The 27,810-nt window shown below is 32.9% G+C and overlaps 1 protein-coding gene across 1 annotated transcript; it reads left to right on the top strand.

Annotated features, from left to right (window-relative positions):
- On the top strand, positions 1 to 27,743 carry LOC134245158 (uncharacterized). The gene is made up of 22 exons (XM_062727416.1): positions 1 to 106; positions 948 to 1,137; positions 1,857 to 2,109; positions 2,217 to 2,320; positions 3,100 to 3,226; positions 4,040 to 4,228; positions 4,354 to 4,473; positions 5,332 to 5,477; positions 5,568 to 5,662; positions 6,109 to 6,444; positions 7,348 to 7,524; positions 19,170 to 19,229; positions 19,389 to 19,578; positions 21,830 to 22,082; positions 22,383 to 22,486; positions 22,831 to 22,957; positions 23,181 to 23,369; positions 23,445 to 23,564; positions 23,668 to 23,807; positions 24,968 to 25,089; positions 26,913 to 27,269; positions 27,403 to 27,743. Exons 1-22 carry the CDS (start codon positions 55 to 57, stop codon positions 27,597 to 27,599), a joined length of 3,648 nt encoding a protein of 1,215 aa, XP_062583400.1. The 5' UTR covers positions 1 to 54; the 3' UTR covers positions 27,600 to 27,743.
- Positions 27,744 to 27,810: the final 67 nt, after the last annotated feature.

Below are 27,810 nucleotides of genomic sequence, written 5' to 3'. Positions count from 1 at the left end.
ATTTCGATCTTATGAAATGAATTGATAAAAGTAATATTTATATTTTGTTCCTAGATGATCAAATTATTGGTTTTGCTGGTGGTGTTTACGGAAATCTATGGACCTGGTAGGACTGGTTCAAGACCTTGAACAAAATCATATGAATTAATAAGTACACAAGATAAGCGTGTTTGGCGTGTAATCTGCAGGAAACTTTATGTGTATTGTTTATTTGTTTGTTTGCATGTTGTTTAAAAACGCCTCTCAATTTTTCACTCATATGGAGACACCACCTCTTGCCGGTGGAAAGTTGCCAATTTTGTCCTAAACGCACTTACGACTAATGAGCAGTGAGGGGTCTTTTTCGTGCTAGCAACTATTGTGGCACTGGACCTCGTTTAATAGGTCTCATGCGATCGAAGGACCGGTCTCCACGTCCCACAGTGGGATTCGAACCCGTGATGTAAGGATCAACATCTTACTTCTCGACTGTAGTGCAGACGCTCTAACCACTGCATCACGCTGGTATGTGTACGAATCATTCATTAACAAGCTAACGGTTTCGTCGGTTCATCCTAGCTAGGCAGATTTTAAAAAGCTGCATGCACAGATAAGAAAATGTTACATTTCATATAAAAATTCCATTTTAAATATCTTGTCAAAAGATGTAATATTTTAAATACTTATTATAACAGCTACGATAGCATAAATAAATTCTTCTGACAAAGGTATACCAAGTTTTGAATCTGATTCTGGTAATTCCTTAATAGCAAATCATAAATCTTGAGCAAAAACTTTTCATAAATTACAGTGTGTTTAGCTTACGACCATGAGCAATATTTAAAATCTTTAAAACAAAGTCAACTGAGAGACTACAAGTAAGTACATCGCTTTTTTTTCATATTTTAATAATAAAATCTCTACCAAAATGATAAATATAGCCAAAAATAAGGAAAGTTGTTTTACAGCTTCTGCTTACCGGCGGGTCTGCTACTATACCAACTGGAGTCAGTATAGAAACAGTATTGGAAAGTTCTATCCCGAAAATGTGGATCCAAATCTATGCACCCACATCGTTTACGCTTTCGCCAAACTCAATGGAAATCGGCTGGCACCATTCGAGTGGAATGACGAAAGTACTCCATGGATGAAGGGAATGTTAGTTCATTTTTTGCTACAAGTAAATTGCCTTTCCTTTCTCAAAATAATATACAAAGCAATACTTTTGAGAATATTGTTTACTGCATATTCTGGTATTTGAAGAGTATTTGAATTTTTAAATTTTCAGTTGATGCATTTATAAGTGTGTTAGACGTATTTTTGCACATCTTTAGTTAAAATTAAAAATACTATAATATTAGAACCAAAATTATTTTAATTGTAATAGACATTTATGTGCCTCTGCTAGAGATTGAACCTGGGACCTCTGGCATGTCAGTCCACTGTCCAATTAAAAAAAATCTTTTATTTGTCAAGTGCTCTATCAATGGAGCTAAAGGGCTATCCCACTAGTCAAAGTTAGTAGGAAACTGTGACTCACACACTACCACATAATTTTTCATAACATAATGGAGCTTTTTCAATATTCTTTCTCTGCTCCTATGTTTGCATTTGATCTTTTAGCATTTTTAACTACTAACTTACTAAGGCAATATTTCAACAAGTTTGTTTAACGAATCAAAAATAAAATGACCACATGTGCACGTATATGAAGTTAATATTTGGTGTCATGTTTTGGAGGTCCGTGTTTGCTCTGCTCCTATTTTGTATTGTTTTATGGACTTTTGAGCTTGAATACTGTTGTCATCTCCATATACGCAGTATTTCATTGTATATTTCGAACAAAAATCAAAGAATTCGAATGAACTGAATTTTAGGTATGCACGTTTCAACAACCTGAAGCAACAAAATCCCTCCCTCAAGACTCTGTTAGCTGTGGGAGGTTGGAACATGGCATCCGCTCCATTCACTAGAATGGTGGCTTCTGACGCCAGCCGCAGAGAGTTTGCTACCAGCACCGTCCAGTTCCTGAAGAAACATGGTTTTGACGGACTTGACTTAGACTGGGAATACCCCGCGAACAGAGGAAGTCCTCCACAGGACAAAAATAACTTTGTAGAACTACTCAAGGTAGACTAACAATTTGAATAGTGGTGAAAAAATACATAAGAGTTATCCAACATGAACCAGGTAAATAGCCCTGTTTAAATCAACTTTTCTCTTTGTTTTATATAAAGCTTCTACACAATACCTTCGCAAGTGAAGGGCTTTTGTTGACTACTGCTGTTCCTGCTGGCAAATCGACTATAGATACAGGATATGACGTACCTGCCATATCCAGGTAAGAAGAGACTTTTTTGATCGTATACCAAAACGTTTTAAAAGATTAAAAAGGTGACTATTCCTCTCTAAAAAGGATTTTACAATCGAATAAGCCATCATTAATTAAATTTGATGTTCAAAGAATGCAAGCATGCAGTAAAGCATTAGGTGTTATTCAAAAGCAAAAAAAGTGAAATATAATAAAAATTAAACACTACATAAAATTCTACGTTCTACCGGTTGATACAATTGCCTTGTCGGCAAATACAGTTTTTCTTTACATAAAATGCTGATAGACGTTCTGAACTCAATAACTGAAAAGATTTATTTACATACTGAATCAACATAATTTCCTGATCGTGACAAATAGCACACGTTGGGTGTTACTTGTCGGCGGGGGTGCTCACTCCTCCATGGCATTTGATCCCATATCTGATGTTTTAGAGGTCTGTGTTGGCTAAGATCCTGGTTTGTTTTGCATGAATTGCTTTTTTGCTCTCCCCATATACTTCATCTTAAGGAAGTGCCAGTAGTAGACACTTAAAACAATAAAGTAAGAAAATCAGTTAACATTGACGAATTTTCAGCTTCTATTTCTACACTATTTCTGTTTTGATCTCCAAATGAATGATGTACAAAAGATTACTTTACTAATTATAGACATGAAAATGAACGTTATCATGAGCTCTCTGTTTTTATCATTAATATTACTAGTATATTAGGTATGTTGTCTCTGTTTTTATCATTAATATTATATTAGGTATGTTGTCGCTGTTTTTATCATTAATATTACATTAGGTATGTTGACCAGATCAACTTGATGGCGTACGATCTTCATGGAGGTAGCTTCGATAGCAAAACTGGACACAACAGTCCGTTAAAGGGTCATCCAGCAGAAACTGGAAATGACGTATACTTCAATGTGGTAATATTAGAATAAAAAATAAATAACAGTTTACGTTGATATGATTTTCAACTCTACATCCCCTCATTCATTTATTCACATTGTCTTTTAAGTTTTAACATAGCAGATATGAAAGCAAATTACTTTTTTAAACCAATACCGATTTTTTTTCTTAAAATGACAATTTTTGCTCTTATCCAAGGAAGAGAAAAGTTTCTTTCTAAGAGGGTGCATCGAGGAGGAGTACAATGTGAATTCATTTTGTCATTTCATGAATTAAAAAGTTTTGCACCCCACCAACTGGCATCCACACCCGATATTGCCATATTCAATATCTATAGGATTAAGCTGGCTGATGGGTAGCAAAATAATTTGCGTGACTGCTTTGGGGGGGATCTTCCATCATATGCTTAACAAAACCTTTTTACAGGTATTTTGATATCCTCAAAAATGTGCAAATCTTATTCAGTCAATGTCTTTATGAAAAGATGTAAAAAAAAAAAAAAAAAAAAAAGAAGAAGCATATGGATAGTTTTAATAAGATTACGTCAATATTTTACCCTTAAAATCTCTAGGATTCCCTATACCTCATGTCTCTCAAAATATTTTAGATCCCTACCCCAAACTAATATTCCTGCATTTGTTCTTGAATTTAACGTTGATAAATGTTGAAAAAATAATGCTATAGAAAACTTACAGAAAATGCATCACCATTATGATGAATATAATTATAAGTAAATATATAAAAGGAACTCCATGAAACCATCTCGTTATTCAAGCAATATTACTTCAGTTTAGGTATATTGCTGCTTTGTATTCTTTGTCTTTCTTTAGGAATTTGTATTAAACTATTGGATTCAAAAGGGGGCACCAGCTTCAAAAATAAACCTTGGAATGCCTTTATACGGCCGCTCTTTCACACTTGCCAGCACAAGCAACACGGGACTCTTTGCCCCAGACAGAGGAGCAGGAGGCAACGCGGGCACGTTTACCAGAGAGGCGGGATTTTTAGCATATTATGAGGTAGGAACATTAACATGCTGATAATACCAATCTTACAGATAGATAGCTAAGATATAGACACATGTAGATATAAACATATAACGGTGTAATTAGTTGCACTATAGGTACGCTACAATTTCCTTTAGATATGCGATTTACTGAAATCGGGTGGTGTTCGGCATTGGATTCCAGAAATGGAGGTTCCATATGTAGTAAGAGGAGACCAGTGGGTAGGGTACGACGACGAACAAAGTCTTCGCCTCAAGGTAAATTTCTGCTTTCATGCCTTAAGGTAATTTCTGTCTTCATGCCTTAAGGTAAATTTCTATCTTCATTCCTCATTAACATTAAAAATAATAGCCGTACGACTAGAACACACTTGGTTAAAACAAAAACCAGGAATCAAGAAGCAATTACATTTATTTTCAAGAACGCCGATAGTCTTTGCCGATGTAAAACTCAACGTCGGTTAAACATCTGCCTGCAGATTGTTTTCATAGTCGGCCGATGATAAACGAGTCGGGCAATAATCCGAAGTCTGTTACAAAATTGTCTCCCGACTGACCATCTGGCAATTGCTAAAGATTGGTTTCACTCAGAGGAGATCCAAGAAAGAAAGGAAACAATGTAGATAGGAATAAAAAACATCCCTGTAGGACACTTTAAAACGAAAGAATCGGACAACATCTTAAGGACTTCACTCCACCACTAAAAATATTTCAGAAAGAGTGCTGTTCCTGAATTTCCCAGCCTTATGAAGCACTTTTATTCAAAAAATTTTAAGAAGAAGCTCTTGTTTTTAACGCGATATTTGTATGAATCACGTTTTTTTTTCAATTGACCATAGTGACCTTACCCAACCTCTATTCCTTCAAGGGCTCTGTTGCTATATTCACGTTTTGATATTTCGAAATGTGATTTATTCCGCGGATATCATTACATGTATCTTTAACCTTTTCATCAAAGTTTTGTAGTTTAACATCCTTCTCGAGAATTTTTCACTCATATGAATTTATAAAAGTTAGAAATCTTTGTACTTTGGGTTTACCAAATCGAAATCGAAAGTCAAATGGTTAAATTTTGTTTGTCGATTTCCAAGTTACTGGTTGATATTTTCTTTGTAGGTAGATTTCGCTAAAAGTAAAGGTGTAGGTGGAATAATGGTGTGGGCTCTAGATCTAGACGACTTTACCGGCAAAGAATGCGGGAAAGGAAGATATCCTCTACTTCATGCCATCAATGTTGAACTCAATGCAGCCCAACCTCAGACGTAAATAATTATTTCATTTGATCTTTTATTTCTACGATACTTTAAGAGTTTATCAAGTTTCTGTAGCTTTACTACATTGTTTTAAAAAAGAACAACCCAGAGTCCCTTGACGACAACAATAACCCATAGGACGACAAGACACCATCAACAAACAACTCACATCAATATATTTAATCCAGTAACAAGTAAGTCATTCCTAAATTTATCTTCTGAACGTTTATGAAATGAAAATGCAAATGACTTGTTATTACTCAACTTCTGGTATTATAAATCATTATGATTCTTGATAGCAATGATAAAATTTAAAGCAATTTAGTAACTTGGAATTATGCTTTATCTGCAATGGTGCTTCATGTCAGTCCCCAACAGCTACATACTGCCAATGTATCCAATACCAAAACGTTCGATTTTTTTTTCTAGAATCTAACTTATATGTCCTAAAATATTCGCAACAGACGTTTTTACTTAATAAGTAGAAAAAAAACTTCATGTATGTCCATGGTAAGATTTGCTTCAAGCAAAAATGACTACTGAAGTGTGACTCTCCGCCAAAATCAAAACAGATTTTTCGAGGACAAAGGCATTACGCGATCTATTATTATTTTTGATTTATTTTATTAACATTTTAAAGCTCATACTCAACGCCCTATTCACACAAGCCAGTCATTCAGCTGTAATACGAGAGCTAGTGGGTTTTATGCGGACCCTGCCTCTTGCACGCACTACTATATCTGTGTCGGAGGCAGAAGTTTTGGTGTAGACTGTGCAAATGGACTTCACTTTAATGATGCAACCAAGTATTGTGATTGGCCAAGAAATGCTAACTGTCAAATACAACAATCTGTTTTGACAACTGCAAGATCGACCCACGCTCCGATCACAACAAAGCAACAGTGGCAGACGACAACGCCTTTCTATCACGTCATCACAGCTCGACCGACACAGGCAACAACTATACCAAACTTAGGTACCGTCTTCATTCATTATTTCTATAAAGAACATTTATAATTGTCCTTATCTATGGGAGGCCAATTTGGCTAAAACAAAAAAAAAGAATATACATTAATTATTTTTTCTACTGAATGTAAGCATTTTATGGTCAAAGAACTTTATTCGGTAAAAACCAATATTTGCCCCCCAAATCAAACTTTGATGGAGATATATCTAATTAAGTTCTTAAACAGGGGAGTATATGCCGACTTCAAAGCACTGAATATTTTCATAAGTAATCACGTCACAAACATGACGTAAATTTCAGTTTTTTATGAATTTTACAGAAAAATGTACAAATTTCGTCGATATTTTGAGTAAAAGTCACCGAGCGCATGTGTGTTCAGGATCAATATTTTAATATAATGTGTAGAATGATAATATCAATGAAATATGTCAATATTGTTCCTGAACAAACTTGCGCTCTATAAATTTTAAAGCTAAAATTGTTGAAATTTTGTCAATTTTTTCCTCTTTCTGAGAAAGGGTATAAAATCGGACTAGTTTGTGACGTCATAAAAACAAAAATTGTGAATACATTGCTTTGACACTAAAATATTTTCTGTTAAGTCAGATTTCTCATACAATTTATTGAATTCAGCACATTTCAGGAAGTTTTCAAAATTTGACTTTTGTGGGGGCAAATATATGCAATATACCGCATATAGTTCTTTTTATTTTAAAAATTTTGAATGAAGTTTCCATATGTGCGTAGAAAAATCAGTTACATTTTGAATGACAACCTTCTGGACTTAAAAACAATAAGTGTTTTACACTGTGAAGCATCAAAACAGTTCTAGAACCCTTATCAAACATGTTGAGAATAAATGCTCTAAATCAAGTACAATGGTACTCGAACGCTTTTTGATTAATTATACAGGTGCAAATGCAAATGCTTTTTGCCAACACAAAGCGGATGGACTATACCGTGACCCGACAAACTGCGGAATGTATTATCAGTGCGATATGAATTTCGGATTCCACGAGCCTTGTCCTCCGGGCCTAGTTTTTAACGAAGCTCTCGCTGAATGTGACTACTCCTACAATGTTCCCCAGTGTCCTTGAATTTCTTTTTTGTTCATTTTCATTTTTAAAATAAAAGAGTGTAATTGTAAACTTTTTCAATTTTTGTCGTAAGATTTTACCAAAGGAGGTATTGCATGTAAACCAAATTGGACAACAAAGCATTAGTTACTTAAAATAAGTGAAAAACCCCAAGGGTCATGATAACAACAGATTATATAATTAACACATTTCATTTATGCTTCCATATGAATATGACTGATCATGCTTTTGTTGTTCTTGAGAATAAGATTTTAAAAAATTGTTCTTATATAAAAATGTAAAACTTTTTTGGCCATTATAGCGCCACCTATTCAAGGGGTCATAATTTGAACATACTTGAATCTAATCTATTTTAGGATGCTTCCATCTAATTATGCTATAGATATGATTAATTTATTTATGAGAAGGTTTGAAAGGTTTTCCTATTTATACTTTGATCGCCCATAGTCATCTCATTCTACTCCTATATCTCATTATTTAAACAAAATTAAATCTAAATATGTCAGGAACACTTCACCTAAGATTTGGCTTTTCTGGCTCAGGGGATCTTGAGTTTTTTAAATGACCTCCAAACCTTTATGTTTTCTTATTTATCTTCCTTTAGATGATGGTATGATCCATTATTTGAACAAACTTAAAGTCCCCTTTACCCTTTTACCCAAGGATACAAGTTTGGTTGAAATTTGCTCTGGTTTAGGGGAATAGATATTTTAAAAAATTACGACGACAGACAACAACTGAGTTGAGTTGAAAATAAATTTAAAAAAAAAATTCTGGTAACTGGGAACATGGAATTATGTGTTAAAATGCCAATTTTAATAGCTGGATTTATTTTTTCAACAACATATAGGCCTATCAAAACACATGATGTTTGCTGCAAAGCTACAACGACAGACGAAGAACAACACGCAGATCATTTTATTACGTCTTCATAGATATTTTATTAAAACACTGACTAACCACTTTACCTTTAAAAAAATGATTATTTCTTAAGAAGATTTTTTTTACTCTCGAGAAGATGATGGTTCATGTAAGTAGTCTATCTTCTGAGCAACTGCATGGCAATTAAGTCCAGGAAGATTTTTCAAAGGGAAAGACAATAACTTTAAGCAAAATACAATTTAAAAATTACAGGAACGGTCTGTTTCAGATCTATATCTCTTTGTTAGGAATGTAACACGTTTCGTTTTAAGACCCAAGGATCAAGGAACAAAGTTAATTCTATTGATACGTATTAGAACTGTATGCACGGAAATTTCATCCCTTTCATCCTTTTCAACTTCAAACTTCAAATTTCAAACGCGGCAAATTTAAAAAAAAACACAGCATAATCTCTTAAACATAACTATTATTGGCCGAATTTAAAACGGAATAAAATTGTTCGCAAGTGCATATGGGCAAAAATAACATAGGACGAAAATATCCCTATTTATTGAACCTTTTTATCAATTAAATACATGGAAATAACGAACCGTATTTAAGATCAAAACTCCATTTTATAATACAAATTTTGAAGCAGAACACACTCGGACCTCTAATACATCAGAAGTGGGATCAGGTCCCATTGAGGAGTGAGCATCCACTGCCGACCGCCCACACCTGCCGTGTGCTCTTTGTGTCATGATCGGGAAAATACAGGGAAAAATCAACGACAATTCAGTGAGTAAATAATGGTCTAACAATTTGTATGATAAACGTCCGTCAGCATATGACTTAATGATAGATTTATTTACTGACAAGGTCATCGTATCAACCATATTTAATAAAGATCTAATTGAATGAATTAATCATTGACATTTTTTTCAATTTTGATGAAATAAAAAAAATTATAAACACACTGAAATACTGTTATAATATTCAGGTAATTTAACAGCAATTTAACTTAAGCAGCAGATCTCTTTTCTGATGTAACTCACGATTCACAATTCCACTTTAAAGACTTTCATGCCTTTGGTAAGGAGTGCAACACATTTGTCCCTATTACTTATTAAAATTCAAAATAAAAGTTTACTTTTTACGGAACAAACACTTCAAGCTAGACCGCTTGGTCTAGATATCAATGCAAGTAAAAAGAAAAACTTTACATTTTCAGTATACTCATGAATACATCTAGTTTTCGTCGCTAAACTTACATATTACATCATTAAAAATATATTTTTGAGAAGGAACAATTACAAAAATATGTCATAAAAGATTTTTAAAAAAAACGTCGAAACGGCGAACTGTTTTACATACTTTGAATGTGTAATAATGTTTTCAACTTCTGTATCGCTAAAAAAATATATGGAGATAGCAAACAGTATTCAAGCTAAGTAGGCCATAAAACAATACAAAATAGGAGCAGAGCAAACACGATCCTCCAAAACATCAGAGTTGGGATCAAGTGCCATGGAGAATTGAGTATCCCCTGCTGACCGGTCACACCCACCGTGTGTTCCTTGTCATGATCGGGAAATAACGGGAAAAATCCGTCGTCAATTCAGTGTATAAATAATGGACTAACAATAAGTATGAAAAACTCCAGTAAGCAATCGACTCAATGACAAATTGTATTTGCTGACAAGGTCATTGTATCGACTATAGTACTTACGAAATGATAACTTTATACGAGACTGTTGATATTCTTGTTTCATTAACCTGTTTGTCAGTAATTTACCTCATTTTAGAAATTATACATACGTAGAGCATGCTTTTGCGTATCGAGTCAACTGAGATATATAAACTCTGTATGCAGATGATGAAGGTAAATTGCTGCATAAGTAAGGGAAATTGACGATAGAAAAGTTAAAGTCATTACGTTTATCAAAGAGCTTGGTTGTTAGATTACCATTAACGTTTTTTTAAGTAAAATATCCATATATGAAACAGATGTGTCAGACTCTGTGGTATCATTTATCTCAAGCTCACCGGGATATATATTGTGTCGACATTGTTAATTGACAATACGTCGTCGATGTATCTATATGTCAAGTTGAAGGCTACATCTAGTGTTTTCGTCTTTTTCACGTACATGATCTATATCCTGTCTTCTTAAAAGTGTATCTCTTTTGAAAATTTATTACTATTCTATGTCCCTTTAAAAAAACATGTTGCAAGTTTAATTGTAAACACAAAGACATTATCAGCAGATATTAGCTTTCATTAAGTAAAATGCTCTTTGACATTTTTCATACATACTGATGACTCATTTTCACACTGAATTGTCTAAGAATTGTTCCGTTGTCCCGATCTTGACAAGGATTACAAGGCGAATGAGAACGGTTGGCAGGTGATGCTTACTGCTCCCTGGGGTCTTATCCCCCTCTAATGTTTTAGAGGTCCGTGCTGGCTTTGTTCCCAATCTGTACGAGTATTGCTTCAATGGACCTTCGTACTTGATTAATGTTTGTAATCTCTGTACTTGTTGAACTTGTTAAACCTAAATCTAAAGAGCAAAAACTTAGAAATGCATTCTTAACCCGAAAAAATGTTTTAGAGGATCAGATTGTAAACCCTTTGTTAAATGATAAACGAATCCCTTCAAAAATTTCAGTATACTTCTTTATTATTATTTCCTTAATGTTGAACATTGATCTTTTGGAGATCTTAATAAATTGATAAATCTAAATATTTTCCGCATAATGAAGTTTACTCCAGATAATAAAAGTCTGGTCATTGCCGATCTTGAAAATACATTGAAATAAATTTAGAAGAACGAATTTATAAGTTTTATCTGTTTTAAATGTATTTTAAATGCGGCGTGCAATCGCCTTCAACTGCAACGCACTGGAAACATTAAAGGTGTATTTTACACAAGAGTCGATAAAATTATATTTTAAATCAATCAGGTAAATTACAAATACTTTCATATATAAATTCAAACGCTTCACAGTATTCAGGACAAGTTCATGGTAGTTTAGCTTTCTTAATGTTGGCAGTCAAAATATACTGCATTGAAGGGCTCTGTTTGCAAACGAGGTCATAGTAAATATTAAACAATTGGTTAAAAACCAAACCCTATAACATGAACTTATTTGTCAGAAGTTTCAATCAAATGTTGCTCCTTGTCAGAAAAGCTCTTGTTACCGAATGAGTTGGGAAACCTGAACATTATATGAAGTTGATAGTGGAAAATGTAACTATTTTAAAAACGGGGGAAGTAGAGCGCGGAAAAGTTGAAGTCGTTCAGTTTGTCAAATAGTTTAATTGTCAGTTGGCCTTCAACAATACATCCAAAAATGAATTAGATGTGATGGATACAATGATATATCGAGTCGACATGAGAATGAAAAAAAAAAGTTAAAGCTATATATGGCGTATCTTAGCTTAAAAAAATAAATATAAAAAATTTAGTGTAGATTAACATACTTGTAATTTACATTCAAATTAAAATTTTCACCGATGTTGAACTTGCATATGCCCCTGATACTTTATTCTGAGTTGGAAATAAATCAGTTATTGTTTAAATCTCGGATATTTATGAACGCGATTAATTTAATCTGTGCAATTTAAAGAAAAAGTCATATCTTTATATAAAGTAACAAACAAAGAGAGAACTTTTTAATTTTAGTTAGTATGAAGTTATCAAAAATACGCCCTATATCATATGAATTAAGTTTGTGAATAAATAATGCTTATTCATAAGATAATAAAAACAGGTATTTTGACAAGGGGCACAACTCAAACATATTTTTGAAAGAGGAAGTCTAACATCCTCTAAATATCAAGTTCAAATCACTTTCGTGTAGAATAAGAAAGTCTGTAACAAAGTAATGTTTTAGTTACTAATCACAAGATATAAAATTAAAAAAAAATCCGAATTTCCTTTTGTTAATAATTAAGCTGTTGTCAATAAAGACAACCAAAAAAAAGCCATCAGTCTATTGTACTAGAAAATACTTGTTATTTCACAATATGCCTTTTGCAAACAATATTGCATCCTCTCAAAAAGTGTTCTAAATAAGTTTGAAATAAATGAGTTAATATGTCAAATTTTCGTCAGAATAAGTTATTGTTTATCTCAAGGGGCACTTGTTATTGTTGACGATAAGCGATAATACAGAAAGGCACTGAACAATTTTACAGATAAGCCATAGCTATCCAAATATTGGAATTGTCGAGGAGCGCTATCCTAAGTTGATTTTTGGATTATTATCAGTAAACTCCTGAAGAGTGTCGTCATATTTAAGATTAATGATTGTCAAGGGGTGTCAGCTTTAATCAAGGCTGTTTCCCCATGCTGAAATTGTTGACATCAAGGAACAATCTCCATGCGTCTCCCATAGCGATGTCGTTTCATGATCAACAGATTGTGCTGTAACTATAGCGATTTCTTAATACAAGGTTACTTATGGAAGTAAGTTCATGAATGCATCTTAGTATCTTACAGTTTAAAATATAAAACCTACAATAATTCAGCCTCTGTAAAAAAAATAGATAAACACAAAATGATACAGACTATGGCTTATCAAAGACAATATATTGCTTAAAAGGGTTGACATACTAGATTTAAACTTTATAGGAAAATGACGCTTATTTTAAGTTTTAATAAATTTATTTGCAAGTATGTCCACGGCTGCATTCTTTACTCCGAGTACAAACAAAATTGAAATAGTTCCAAAGTGAATACTGGGTCAAATGATATTGTGAAGAAAAAGTGTGGGTTTTTCTTTTGAACATCAGTTTTCATTAAGTAAAAACACCTTAATTTTGAATGAATGAAAAAATGAATGAAAAAAGATATCCCCCGGTAAAGTTGGGCATTAAGATTTTTTTATTCCTGCCAACTCTCTTTGGATCAGGGGGTTAGTATTTTGGAATATAATTTTTTTAAATGCACATATTTCTAGTATTGCGTTAATAAAATTGCAAATTGAGATGGAATTTAATTAGATTTAATAACAAATTTGTCTTTGAATAAATTGGATTTTTGAACTGACTTCAGTGATAACTTTGAGATATTATTGAAATTTGGAATACTTCTGTGCAAACTCGAATTGCAGATGTAATATATATATATTATTATAACAGTAACTTGTAAGGGTCGTTGCGAGTTAAAAAATTAACGAGACGCGAAGCGTCGATTGAGATGGCGCCTGTCAATTTCTTCGGATCATTACTGTTATAATGATAAATTTATTATATACCCCCTTATAACTGGCTAAATATATTTAAATAAACCTTTAGAGATAAACTGGATAATATTAATCCATTAAACACAGCATAATTACAAGGGACTTTTTAACGTGCAAGAAAAATAACGTCATATTTCTGCGCATTACGTCATCAGTTTCAGAGAGTGGTGATATGGATTCAGAAAACAACATGTTGGTGATCCGGAAAATCGGATCACGACGTCACGTGATAGCGTAAATTCAACAGTAAAATTGTATGATACACATTAGGTATATAATAAATGTAGATAACGAACACTATTGAAGCTCAAACGTGTATCTAAACAATACAAATCAGGAACAGAGGGAACACGGACCTCTAAAAAACAAAGGTGGTATCAGATGCCATGGAGGAGTGAGCATCCCCTGCCAACCGGTCACACCAGCCGTGTGTTCTATGTCATGATCGGAAAATAACGGAAAAATCGGTCGACAATGTGTAAATATTGGTCTAACAATAAGTATAAAAAACATCAGTCAGCATTTGACTTAATGATAGACTGTCTTTGCTGACAAGGTCATTGTATCGACCATAGAACTTACGACATGATGATTTTAAATGAAACTGTTGATACTCTTGTTTCATCAAGTTGTTTGTCAGAAGCTTGCCTCATTTTAGATATTGTTCATATGTGTTTTAGCGTATAGACTAAACTAAGAGATATGACGCCGTACGCAGGTGACTAATAGAATCATTCATTACTACGAGTGTGGAATAGTGAAATTCCACCGAGGGGACCAGATTCACAGTCTAGGACGAGGCGTTGCCGAGTCGTAGACCGTGAATCTTGGCCCCGAGGTGGAATTTCACTATATTCGACACGAGTATGTAATGAAGAATTATTTTTCTCGCATTATTTCTTCCAAAATAACGGCCTGTCAATGACGTCGCCATAAGGCTAAAAATATATTCTTTTAATTTTCCATCTAATTAAAAATCTGTATACATTTTCGGAAAAAGCGTATCTGAAAATGATTTACACGGAGTGTAAACTAATAAAATGAATTTCAGTCCATATAAATTAATTTCATAGATAAAAACTGGGAATAAAAACATATCTACCCGATAGCGTACAAATTCATTTCAGAAGAATCCTTCCGCAAAAAAATAGTGCCTTTTAAAAAGTGAAAATACGACGATATTTTGAATGAAAATAAGTTTATTTCAATAAGTTGAATAACAACATTTTAAGTTTATGTGATATTTTTAAACATTGTTACAATTTCTTATATGAAGAAGGAATGTTTACGTTATAGTTCGCGGCGTAGTAATACACAGTGTGAGACAAAAAATCTCACACTGCTGTCTCACACCGGACAAGTCAATCTCACACCAGTGATTATGCGAGAAAAGGATGTACGATTGACGATTGAAAAGTTGAAGTCATCACGTTTATCATAAAGTCTTGTTGTTAGATTACCATTAACTCTTCTCTTGTATAATATCCAAATATGAAACATATGTGTTACACTCTTTGGTATTTTTTATGAATAGACATGTGAATGGAAATAACGATTGTAAATTATTTAAATTTTGAGTAGTTGAAGATCACAGCCTCTTTTCATCTTTTCACGTATACGATTTTGAACAAGTTCTGCTTCGTGTGAATACAAAAGAGGTCTGTAAATAACGGGTCGCAATTAGTACTAATGGGATTTCCAACAGATTGTTGAAAGACCTGGTCTCCAAAAACCTTATATATTCTATAAGAAATTCAAGCATCTTTTTAATATCAACTTTAGAATACTTGTGTGTACAATCAGAATTCTTGTTACAAAATAATTTTGTAAATGACGAATGAAAAGGTTAGGTTGGACTTTTATGGAGTTTTTTTGAAGATTGCTTCAAAATTTCTCTTTTTCCAAGAAGTCAATTTGGAGGGATGTACTTTATAATCTTTTTGAGGCTGTTTTAACATAATAATTGAAATAACAAAGTTTGAAAGAGTTGAAGAAAAAGAAAGGGGAATGAAGGGGAATGAAGAAATATTTTACGAGTGGAGATATACTCATAATATCTTAACAAACACATTATAATTTTCTATTTCACGATATATCTAAATGGTCCTAAGGTAATTGAAAGTATTTATCTTGGACAGAAGCAAAAAATCAAAGACAAATTTTTTATGGGTTTTTTAATCATTTGGCGCTTTTGGGGAGGGCTGATTAATATAACAACATTTTATTTCGGGCCTCCAAAGCAACGGGTAGGCCCAGCAACAACAACAACATTTCAGTTCAACAACAACATCATTTAAGTTCAACATCAACATATCAGGTGACCTTGACCCTGGGAGATGCAGAGGTCAAGGTCAACAACATTTCAGTACAACATCAACATATCAGGTGACATTGACCCCTGGAGATGCCGAGGTCAAGGTCAAATAATAAAAACTTGCAGTGCAACAATAATATTGACACATCAATGACTCTGGGAGGTGCAGAAGTCAAGGAAGAAAATAAACAGTTTTGTTTACACTGTCACAATATTTACATGGTATTCAACTTTGACCCTGTTGGTGCAGCGGTCCAATAATGAACCCATATTACATCATAGTTCAAGTGATGTATGCGGCTCAGTTTGTAGTCCATCTTCAGAAGTGACAGCCGTGCCGAATATGTAGGTACAGGTGACCAGTTGCTATGTGAAACTCAGTTCGCAGTCCATCTTCAGAAGTGAGAGTCGTTCCGAACATGTAGGTACATATGACCACTTGCTTTGTAAAACTCACTTCGCAGTCCATCTTCAGGAGTAACAGCCATGCTGAATACGTAGGTATCAATGGCCACTTGCTTTGTAAAACTCAGAAATGTCAGTTCGCATTCCATCTTCATAAGTGACAGCCATGCCGAATATGTAGGTACAGATGACTATTTGCTTTGTAAAATTTTCCACTGAAAAGAAAAAAACAAAAACCAGCAGTATCTATTCAACAATGTACAATTGGGGGATTAAAATCTACACTTAGCCATTGTTTTCTCAAATTTGATTAACACCAACCTTGCAACTAGCGTGTAACCGGCAAAGAGAGGGTTTGCAGCACGAGCACCTTTCTTTATATAATTGAAAGTTAGATAACTCGTGCCGAAACAAGGAGAGATAACTGCGCCAAAAAATATTGCGCTGCCAAGATAAAAGCATCTTATTCGCATATGGTCGAGATAGATTCTATAATATTTATAATGCTAAGATAATTACATTTTTCTTGATTTCCTTGCAAACCTGTTTTGCTTCACCAATGTCTGTTTTTCTGAACAGACAACCATGGGTTACACTTGAAGGCATTTTAGTCCCTATCTCTTACATTTTGTTGCAATGTTAATATTTTTAAAACGCGAATAAAAATTAACAAACTGATGAAGCAACAATAATATTTAATAAATTTAAGGCTTACATGTTGTTTAAATACATTCAATAACGGCTATATTAATCTTTTTGCAAGATTTTTGCCTTGAATAAAAAGAGAGAATTTTCCTTTGGGAAAAAATCATATTGTTGAAATTTAAACATGGTAACCGTTTCTTATATAAATTGGAACTCAGATATTTTTGAAATTTTGTGATTTTTCTTCAATAAAATTACACTGTTTGAAAACACTCAGATTCTGCATAAAGCTATTCTGATGATTGTAAAGAAATGCAAGAGTTCTTCATCCACAAAAATTATGCATTCTTCGGAAACAAGGTCTTTCCAAAAACTGTAGATAAATCTATGAAGCACTGATTTAATATTGCTATGAAGAAGAGGTTATCCAAAAACTTCTTTATAAGATTAAATTTATGGAGATAACGAACAGTATTCAAGTTCAAAAGTTCAAGAAGTGAGCATCCCCTGTCGACTGGTCACAACCACCGTGTGCTCCTTACCATGATCGGGAAATAAAGGAACATTCTGTCGATAATTCAGTCTGTTTATAATGGCCTAACAATCAGTATGAAAATCGTTCGTCAGCATTTGACTTAATGATAAATTATGTATTTGCTGACAAGCTCATTGTATGGACCATAGAACTGACGAAATAATAATTTTAAACGACACTACTAGTATCCTTGTTTCAGCATCTTGTTTGTCAATAATTTACCTCCTTATAGAAATTGTTCATGCCTACATCTAGAACATTCTATATACCGGTATTTTGTGAAAGATACTATCCCTTTTTGAGAATCCTGCAATACATACAACTTTTCATGTTACTTCGTATGCGGAGTTCACGGACTTTTTTATTTAGTGCATTAACAATGTTACAACGATATAAAATAAGAGGTTAAAGTTCACGAGACAGATGTTGGTCATCTACTTAAATATTTAACGCTGTTAGATTTTTCAATGCTCTGTTTTGGATTTTAATGAAAATTACATAAAGCAGTGACAAAATAATGGATCGACTCCCACTCAGTTACGATAAGTAAAGGAACCTTTGGGCACTTCACTTACCGACTACTAAATGGCAAATCGCAGCTTAATGATAAAGTTTACCGCATTAATGTAGATCTTATGACTCGTACTTGATAACATTTTAAATTTATCCTAAATATTTGAGATTTTGTTACCACTGCAAGGAATGATTGTTTTGCTTTTTAATTGTAAAATACATTAAAGACATGCCTAAATCATAAAAATGAATGATATTTATTTTGATATAAATCTTCATTTTTAGATCATTTTATATCTTGCAATTTTTTTTCAAAAGAAGAGATTAAACCTTGATAATGTCACTTAAAAAAACTTCCATATTAAATCAAGAAACGAATAGCCATATATGATTGACAAGTTTATTCCTGAATATAAAATATTTCAATCTTCCTCTAGATTTAAGGACCCTAAGTGGAACTTGAGATCTCAAATGTAATTTATAAACACAAGATTTCAAATAAGGACATCGAAATATTTCCCATACGTAATCGTAATGTAAATAACGAGAAATAGACTGGTCACATCTCTAATTCGCAGACAAATAGCAGAGATGGCATCTTAACATTAGTCTCAGATAGTAAGGGCTGTTATCAGGGCCACAGGAAACTTTTGAGTTGTTCGACAGTTAATAGATTAACTCTGTATTATACCAAGACGTATAACTAGTTCAGAGACATATCCAAATCTTACTTCATATTATAGCGGCCAAAGGTAACACAATCTAATCATTTAGTGACACTGGTTTTTTTTAAAATGTGATTGACAAATAACATTTTATTATTATCATCTTCTTAATTTTATTTGTTTGTTGTTGTAGGCTTTTTTATTCATTTGTTTGTTTGTTTGTTTGACCTTTTTTGCTCTGTTTCTTAGATCATAAATATAATCATTATTTTTACCCGTTTTATTTTATCTTTTATTTTAAATATTTCATTCAGCTCTGTTTAGTTTGCTTGTGTTTTTAATTTTTTTTTTGTTCGGTTTATTGTGCTTTGTCAATATTGTATTTGCATGTTTACCAGCTTTAATTTGAATAAAATGAAGAAAAATTAAAAAATATACTAATAACAGCTAATATTTTTCAGATGTTAAAAACCCTTATACCGTTGCTTGCCCTGGCATTCACTTTTGGTAACTCATTAAAATAATTATCGATTTCTATTTTCATTAGTTTTTATTTATTTATTTCTTTCTTTATTTATTTATTTATATATTTATTTATGTTTGTTTGTTTGTTTTATTATGATAGCCAAGACTGAATGCACTATATTTTATTATGCTTGTTTGCAGCCGCGGGATATCGACGTGTTTGTTATTATACCAACTGGGCCCAATACAGAAGTGGACCCGCCAAATTCTACCCCGAGAATGTCGATCCCTCCCTCTGTACACATGTCATCTATGCATTTGCCAAAATGAACGGAAACCATTTGGCGCCATTTGAGTGGAACGATGAGAGCACCCCATGGATGAAGGGAATGTACGAAAAAATATTTTTCTTTATTGCCAAATTTCCCACAATTTTTTTTATCCTCCTCCACTGTAAAAGAAAACATTTTTTAATTTGTAATAACTTTTGATCTCTTAAGGACAGATGATACAAACAAACTTTTGTCAAAGAATTTGAAAATAACAACTTGGGTCATGCTTAAATGAATAAATTGAATAACTTTCACCGCGTAGTTTTTAATTTTTTATTCAAATTCGCACAAAAATCTTTAAGCTTTAAAAGACGAAATATCAATGAAGCGAACTCTCGATAAATTACAAGAATTCTGTGAACATGCGGGTTCAAAAGTAAACATGCATAAGACAGAATGCATTTTATTAGGGGAACTAAGAAATTTATATGATGAACTCTACGGTATAAAAATTACGAATAAAGCAGTAAGATGTTTGGGAATATTCATAGGGCATGATAAGGAAGAATGTTACACTAAAAACTGGATGAAAATTTATCACGATATTGAAAAACTTTTTGAATCTTGGAAAAGAAGAAAACTAACGCTATTTGGTAAATCATGTATAGTTAAGACACTTGCTATATCTAAACTTACATACGTTGCCTCAATACTAAGTCTCCCTGATAATACTTACATTAAAAAAATACAACGTTTAATTTATAACTTTATTTGGGATAAAAATGAACGAATTAAAAGAAACACGCTTATAAGAATTTTAAAAGGTGGACTCTCAATCGTTGATATTGAATGTAAATTAAAAGCATTAAAAGCAGCTTGGGTACCTAGATTGTTAAAAAGCAAAGGTATTTTGTACAAAATTTTTGATGGTTATTGTAAAAAATCAAATTTTGAAGTTCTCTATGTGTTAGATTTTTCTGATAGAAGAGTAGAAAATATGGAAAAATTAGAGAAACTACCTAAGTTTTATCAACAAATGTTATGTTGCTTTAATGAATGTAAGCCCTGTTTTTTGAACAAAATGTCTTCCGATAATGTTCTTCGACAGCCGATATGGAACAATTGTAACTTTGTTTATAGGGGAAATACATTATTTTTTAAAAACTGGATAGCCAGTGGGATTTTGCATGTTAAAGACTTATTTGACGATGATGGTAATTTTAAATCATTGTTAGATTTTTCTAATTGTATAAAAAACAAGTCAAACTGGTTGTGTGAATTTAAAATTCTTTCTTCTGTTTTCAAACCTTTGCTACTAAAGTATGATTTTTCAAATTGTAAGTTTGTTAATATAAGATACAAAAATTATTTTCTTTTCTACACAGGACAGGTTAACATCATAGATAAAAGATGTAACTTTTTTTATGACAATCTTGTACACAGAAAATTTTGTAAACCATGTTATCAAATAGTTTTAAGCAACGAATTCAGTGTCGAACCTTCAGAATGGAAAAATATATATCAATGTAAATTATATGACATACCCGATAAACAACTTACAGAATTCAACTATAAACTTTTAAACAATATTCTTTGTAATAACTTGTATCTCAGTAAATGGAAAAAAGAAACGAGTAGTAATTGCAAATTATGCCACGTGATTGAAACTTCAAAACATCTCATTTTTGAATGTAAAAATGTTGGTGAAATATGGAATAGATTAAGTTTGTACCTGAAGATAGATATCAAATGGAAACATGTAATAATTGGATTTAGCTCTGAGCGCAATAGAAAAATTGTATCACTCAACACGCTCATCTCATATGTTGCCTGTAGGATTTACAAATATAAGATGTACTATCGAATACATTCCTTAGATGAAACTAGTTATAACATCTTTAATCACGTTAAATCTTCAATTTTTTTCTATGCTTCCATTCTAAAAAATTTGAAATCACTTGACTACAAACTTTTTAAAAATTTTGCATAAAATTGTCTGAAGGTAATATTGTCATATTGTTTGTAATGTAATTTGTCTGTTATATATATATTTCACTGTTTGTTTATATGAAGAATTGAAAATAAATAAATAAAATACAAAAAAAAAAAAAAAAAAAAAAAAAAAAATTCGCACAAAAATGGAATTTAAAGTAAAAAAATATTTGTATAGATGAATAAAGATGGTTTTAGAAGGGCAGACTTTTGAACATCACAGAAGGTTTACAATTTCTTTATATTCTAGAAATTTATTATTTGCATCATTTGCAATGAAATTAGGTCAAAAAATATTTACCAATCCAGGCATCCATTTTTTGTTTGTATCATCTGTCCTTAAATAATAAATCAGATATATAAAAAATATTATGATAGGTATGAGCGCTTCAACAAAATGAAACAGCAGAATCCCTCTGTAAAAACTCTGCTGGCCGTGGGAGGATGGAACATGGGATCCGCTCCTTTTACAAGAATGGTGGCCACTGCTGCGGGTAGAAGAGACTTCGCCACCTCTTCTGTCCAATTCCTTAAGAAGCACGGCTTTGATGGTCTCGATATAGATTGGGAATACCCCGCAAACAGAGGAAGTCCCCCACAAGACAAACAAAACTATGTCGAGTTAATGAAGGTCAATAAATTTTATTTTTTAAATAAATTAGATCCGTTATCTTTATTTTTGTAATATAATAGGTTCAATAATCAAATCTACAAAAATACACAGAAAATTATCATGTGAATTTATATATATTTGAATAGATATATTTTCCTTACCAATGATGTATTGCTATAAAGTAAATAAAAACTTATTCACCTATGATGGAGTCTTTTTTTTCTTCAATTATTTATGCATTTAAAAATACGAATAAATAGAGTGACGGAATTCACCTTTTTATGAGTGTTCAAGTATGTTATATCGTTTTCATCACAGATCCTTCACGAAACACTGTCACCCGAGGGGTTAATGCTGACATGCGCTGTGCCTGCTGGAAAGAGTAACATCGACACCGGATATGACGTCCCTGCAGTTTCTAAGTACAAAGTTACTCATAGATTTCATTCAAATTGCTAGTGAATTTAAGAAATTGTATTTTCGTCAGAGAAAATGTCACATTAGTTTATTAAAACATATATTTTGAGGGGTTTTCTTCATTTAAAGATACATTTTACATGTACATAAATTATGTATGTACAGATGAAATATTGAATCAAAAAGATATCCTACTTATTTCTTTTGCTGTGTATGAACATTGCCAAGAAATATCAAAGTCTAGAATTTTTAACATCAACAGCGATTCAATTGCATCGACATACAACAATTTTAATTTTCGTGTAATGTAACGTTTTTCTAATTTGCTCGATTAATTCTGAATTTGAAGGTATGTGGATGAGATAAATCTGATGACGTACGATTTACACGGAGGTGGCTGGGAGGATAAAACCAATCACAACGCCCCTCTCAAAGCTCATCCCCGGGAAACCGGAAATGAAACATATCTCAATGTCGTGAGTTTACAAAACACTCTAGAAGCTAAAAAAGCACTATTATTTTTTTAAACATAACTAATAAACAGTTGAATGGAGTTTCAAAGTAAGGAGCAATGAGCATTTTAAAAGATATTAAAATAGCACGTTTATGTTTTTTAATACGCCAAATAAATAAATTTTTGCTTTTTCAATGTTACATTTTAGTATAAATATACTTACACACCAGTACATACATTATCAGGAATGGGCTGTAAACTACTGGCTACAGAAGGGAGCTCCAGCCGAGAAGTTGAACGTAGGTTTACCTCTCTATGGACGTTCCTTCACACTGGCCAGTTCCAGCAACAATGGTCTGTTTGCTCCCGACAGAGGCAATGGCGGACAGGCTGGAAGATACACCAGGGAGGCCGGATTCCTGGCTTACTACGAGGTTAGAACTAGAGATAATTCTTCTGGTTTATGATTTTCAGTTTATGATCCCTTTGCTGATAACATTTCTCCGTAGATCTGTGAGATGCTGAAGAGTGGAGGTACACGCCATTGGATTCCTGAAATGGAGGTACCTTACGTCGTCAAAGGTGATCAATGGATTGGCTACGATGACCCAGAAAGCTTGAAAAAGAAGGTAGAAAGTTAATATTGTAAAAAAAACTACTCCAGTATCATACAAATGTACAAAAAAATTACATATGTCTTAATTTAAAGTTCTTATAACGGTTTTTATTTAGGTTGACTTTGTCAAAAGTAAAGGTGTCGGTGGTATCATGGTTTGGGCTTTGGATCTCGATGATTTTAGCGGAAGTTGTGGAAATGGAAAATATCCTCTTCTCCATGCTATCAATGATGAATTGAAGGCTGGACCTCAACAGTAAGTATCATATTTTAAATGCTTCTCTTGTAAGGTACTTTTTGTACGAAAAAGGAACAATGTAAGAAATTTACGTACATGGTTAGGCTTTTTGAGGTTTCTGGCATATAAACAATAACGAGTTTTTGTCTTTTATAACCATTTTTTATCCCAAATTCAAAAATGTTAAGGTAATAAACAAAAACTGAATAATTTGCGTCAGTTTAGAAGGAAGTTGGAAATCTATTCATTTTGGTTACCAAACAAAGGTAGGAAATGTCGTAAATTACACAACTGAAATCACACCCGTTTTAAAGATGTAAATTTAGTTTGATTTATTTTTATTCAAGGAAAGTGATATACTTAGCTAGGTTTGTATTTATAATCAAATGATGGCGTACGAAATTGAAATATATGGAACGCCAAATTCACAAAAATGAGCTTAACATAGTTTCACAGTCGATAAACTAGGTTTATCGGTTGTAAACTATAGTTTACGGATTGTAAACTATAGTTAACAACGTTAATCTATATTTTACATCCGTAAACCATAGTTAACGCGATAATCTATGTTTCACAACCGTAAACTATACTTAACACTGAAAACAATCATTTGCGATTGCAAAACATAGATTATCTGATAAATACAGTTTCACGATTTGTAAACTATAGTTTACAAACCGTTAACTATAGTTAACGATCTGATAAATATAGTTTCACGATTTGTGAAACTATGATTAACAACTCTTAACTATAGTTTACGATTGTAAACTATAGTTTACAAACGTGAATCTATGTTTATCAATAAAATCTATTGTTAACGTTTCATTACAGACAGATAAACTTAGATTAGCATTCATAAACTATAGTTAACAACCGTTAAATATAGCTTTACAGATGAAAACTATACTTAACGAATCGTTAACTATACTTAACGAATCGTCAACTATAGTTTACGGTTTGTAAACTATAGTTTACAGTCGATAAACCTAGTTTATCAAATGTGAAACTAGGTTTATCTCATTTTTGTGAATTTGGCGTGCCATAGAAATAAGTTGTTCGGTACACAGTTGATCCGTGATTGCTCTGCTTCTATTTTATCAGAATCGTTGCGATGGATTTTTGAACTTAAATGCTGTTTGTTTTCTCCATATTTCATTCGTTTAGAATTTATATTTTTAATTAAGATTGACCAATGCCCCTACAACTGCTGCTCCAACAATGGCGCCTGTCAAAACCACGCAGCCAGCACAGCATCAGACCACTCACGTCAATAACCACCCAACCAAGGCTCCAAGCACTAGTAAGTATCACAGAGTAAAGGTCATCATGTGAAAATGGTGATTGGTTAACTAATTATTTATCATAGATTTGTAGAAATTTGTACAAAGTTGTCTTGATACACTTGTATAACCTCCTGTAGAATGTGCAGCGCATTCGTTCGATCATAGTTTAAATGATTGTTGTGGTTTGTAAAAAGTAACTAAGAAAAACAAATACTATTGTTCCCTTTATTTGTACTTTGGACCTGTTTCGTCGCCATCTCAATGCTAAGCCACCGTTGTTACATGAAACTTGAGGCGTTTGCATTAAATAGTGAAAAAGGAAAGATTGTTGAAATAACATGAAACACATTTTGCAATATCTGCAAAGATATTTAGCGGTTAAAATGTTGTTCAAAAGGTTTCCAACATTTGAAATAATATTTCTATAATCACTACCAGAACACCCAAGGTCAAAGTTGCACTTGGCAAGTTTTCATGCAAAGAAAAACAAATTATATATACAACATAAATTAACAACAAAAACAAGTGTCATATTGTGAATTTTTAAATTCCCGTTTGGCATTATCATGTTGTAAATTTTGTATTTACTGCCACCCGTGAAGTTCAAATTTACAATATGACAATTGCACAATCAAACGGAACATCCCAGTAACCCTCTGTAATCTGTGCATCATGAACAACATTTTATAAAACTTGCAAAGACCTGGTGGGAAGAATAAGAATTTTTTTGATTCATAGCAGAGATTCTCACATTTTGAAACTACAAAAAAGTTTCTTATTGCTTTTTGCATAGGAATTTATAAAAAATAAATACAGGTAATTATTAAATTAAAAAATATACTAATAATTTTGAAAATAAACATCAATGCTTCATCTTTATTTCGAAAATGAATCAAAAATATCCTTCAGACAAGTGTTAGATGTTATGGTATCTGAAAATGATTGCACCTTGTGTATTTGTTTTTATTTTTTTGGCTTTACTCACACCTTACCCATTTCTTCATTTTCATTTCATATCACTCTCAGATAAAAATAGTATTTAAAAATCTTTACTTTTTATGGAAATTTTATTCATTCATAATTCATTATTTCTTTTCCATTCTTTTTTCAATCTTATTTAAAGTGTGTAATTTTTTTTTAAATGATAAAACCTCCTATTCAGAGGTATATAATTAAAATGAAGTACTGGTCATAGCTGTGGGACATGCATCGTTATATATTAAGTCGTTATTTAGTTTTCTAACAAAACCTTAAATAAATCTAAGGTCCTTTCACAATTGGCGCACGAGCAGAAGCGACAAAATATTCGTGCGACCGAATAATTTTGATTAGGATCGTAAATTTTTGCCCAAATAATCGCAGATGTAAAGTATTTGCACTATCTAAAGCGACTGTTGTGCATTAAATCTTGCGATGTATATTGCGTCTATATGTGACTGTTGTAGAATGAAAGCGAGTGTTGTAAGATAATGGGATAGGATCGCGTGATTGATCAAGTATTCGGACGATTGAATGTGCGCCAATGCGATTGGACATGCGGCCTTCGTGCGTTTTGCATTCCATGGTACGAAAGTTCGTGCGAGTCAGAGGGCCGAGTTTATATACATATATACCACCCGTTTCCGAAGCTCGTCAGTTGAAGATATGATGCGACCACTAAAACACATGCAACGAATATGAGACATCGTGCAACGTATGCGAGAGCTCGTGCGAATCTAAAATTTTCCGATTGCAAAGATATGTAAAGTGCTCGTGCGCCAATTGTGAAAGGGCCTTTACGAAGACAGACTGCGTTTCTTTTTCTATCAATAAATAGAAAATTTAAATAATATTTTCTTAGCTACTACTTCATCTGTCAAAACTACTCATCACATCGGATCGACTAGTCGCTTTGATTGTACTGGAAAAGTCAGTGGTTTCTATGCTGATCCAAGTTCCTGCACACAGTACTTCATTTGTGCTGGTACCCAGAGTTTCGAGGTGTCCTGTGCTTCTGGACTTTTGTTCAATGAAGCCACCAAATATTGTGATTGGTCATACAACGTAAATTGCAAAGTTCAGCAGCAAGCCCATCCAACAACACATGCTCCTGTTCCAACCAACCCACCAAAGACGACGCATGCGCAAGCGCACGTGACGAAAACCACCACGTGGGCACCGGCTCCGACCACACACGCTCAGAGCATTCCAAACATAGGTATGTATTTATTACATGTTCTTAAAAAGCGATGGATACATTTTTTAAAATGACTTTCAGTACACGATTAATATGAAGATTAGACATCTACACATAAGCCTTATATTACTAAACGCATTCAATGTTTTGTTAGGTGTTGATGCTAACGCCTTCTGTAGCAGCCGAGCTGACGGTCATTACAGAGACCCAACAGACTGTGGTATGTTCTACCAATGTGCCATGAATCTCGGATTCCACGAGCCTTGTCCCCCGGGCACCGTCTTCAATGAAGCCATCATAGCCTGTGACTACCCATTCAAAGTTCCTGAATGCAAAAATTACCAGCCATAGAAACTGTAGAAAAGGATCTGTGTATTTGAAGAGACATTTTCCTGATTTTTTTTCTTGTGATTCGTTTGTGTTGTGTTTTGCTTTAGCTTACTGTTTGTATCATGCTTGATTTTTGTATCTTAAAAATAAAATATCATAGTTATATTTTCTGTTTTATTAATGGTAGACAATCTAGGAGGAACCTATGTATTATCATTTAGGGAAATATTAT

The sequence above is a fragment of the Saccostrea cucullata genome, unplaced genomic scaffold (assembly GCF_032062105.1).
Source record: "Saccostrea cucullata isolate Sc308-1 unplaced genomic scaffold, CSIRO_AGI_Scuc_v1 ctg180, whole genome shotgun sequence".
NCBI classification, from domain to species: domain Eukaryota; kingdom Metazoa; phylum Mollusca; class Bivalvia; order Ostreida; family Ostreidae; genus Saccostrea; species Saccostrea cuccullata.
Note: the sequence above shows the minus strand (reverse complement) of the source record. Positions and strands in the feature narration are given on the sequence as shown.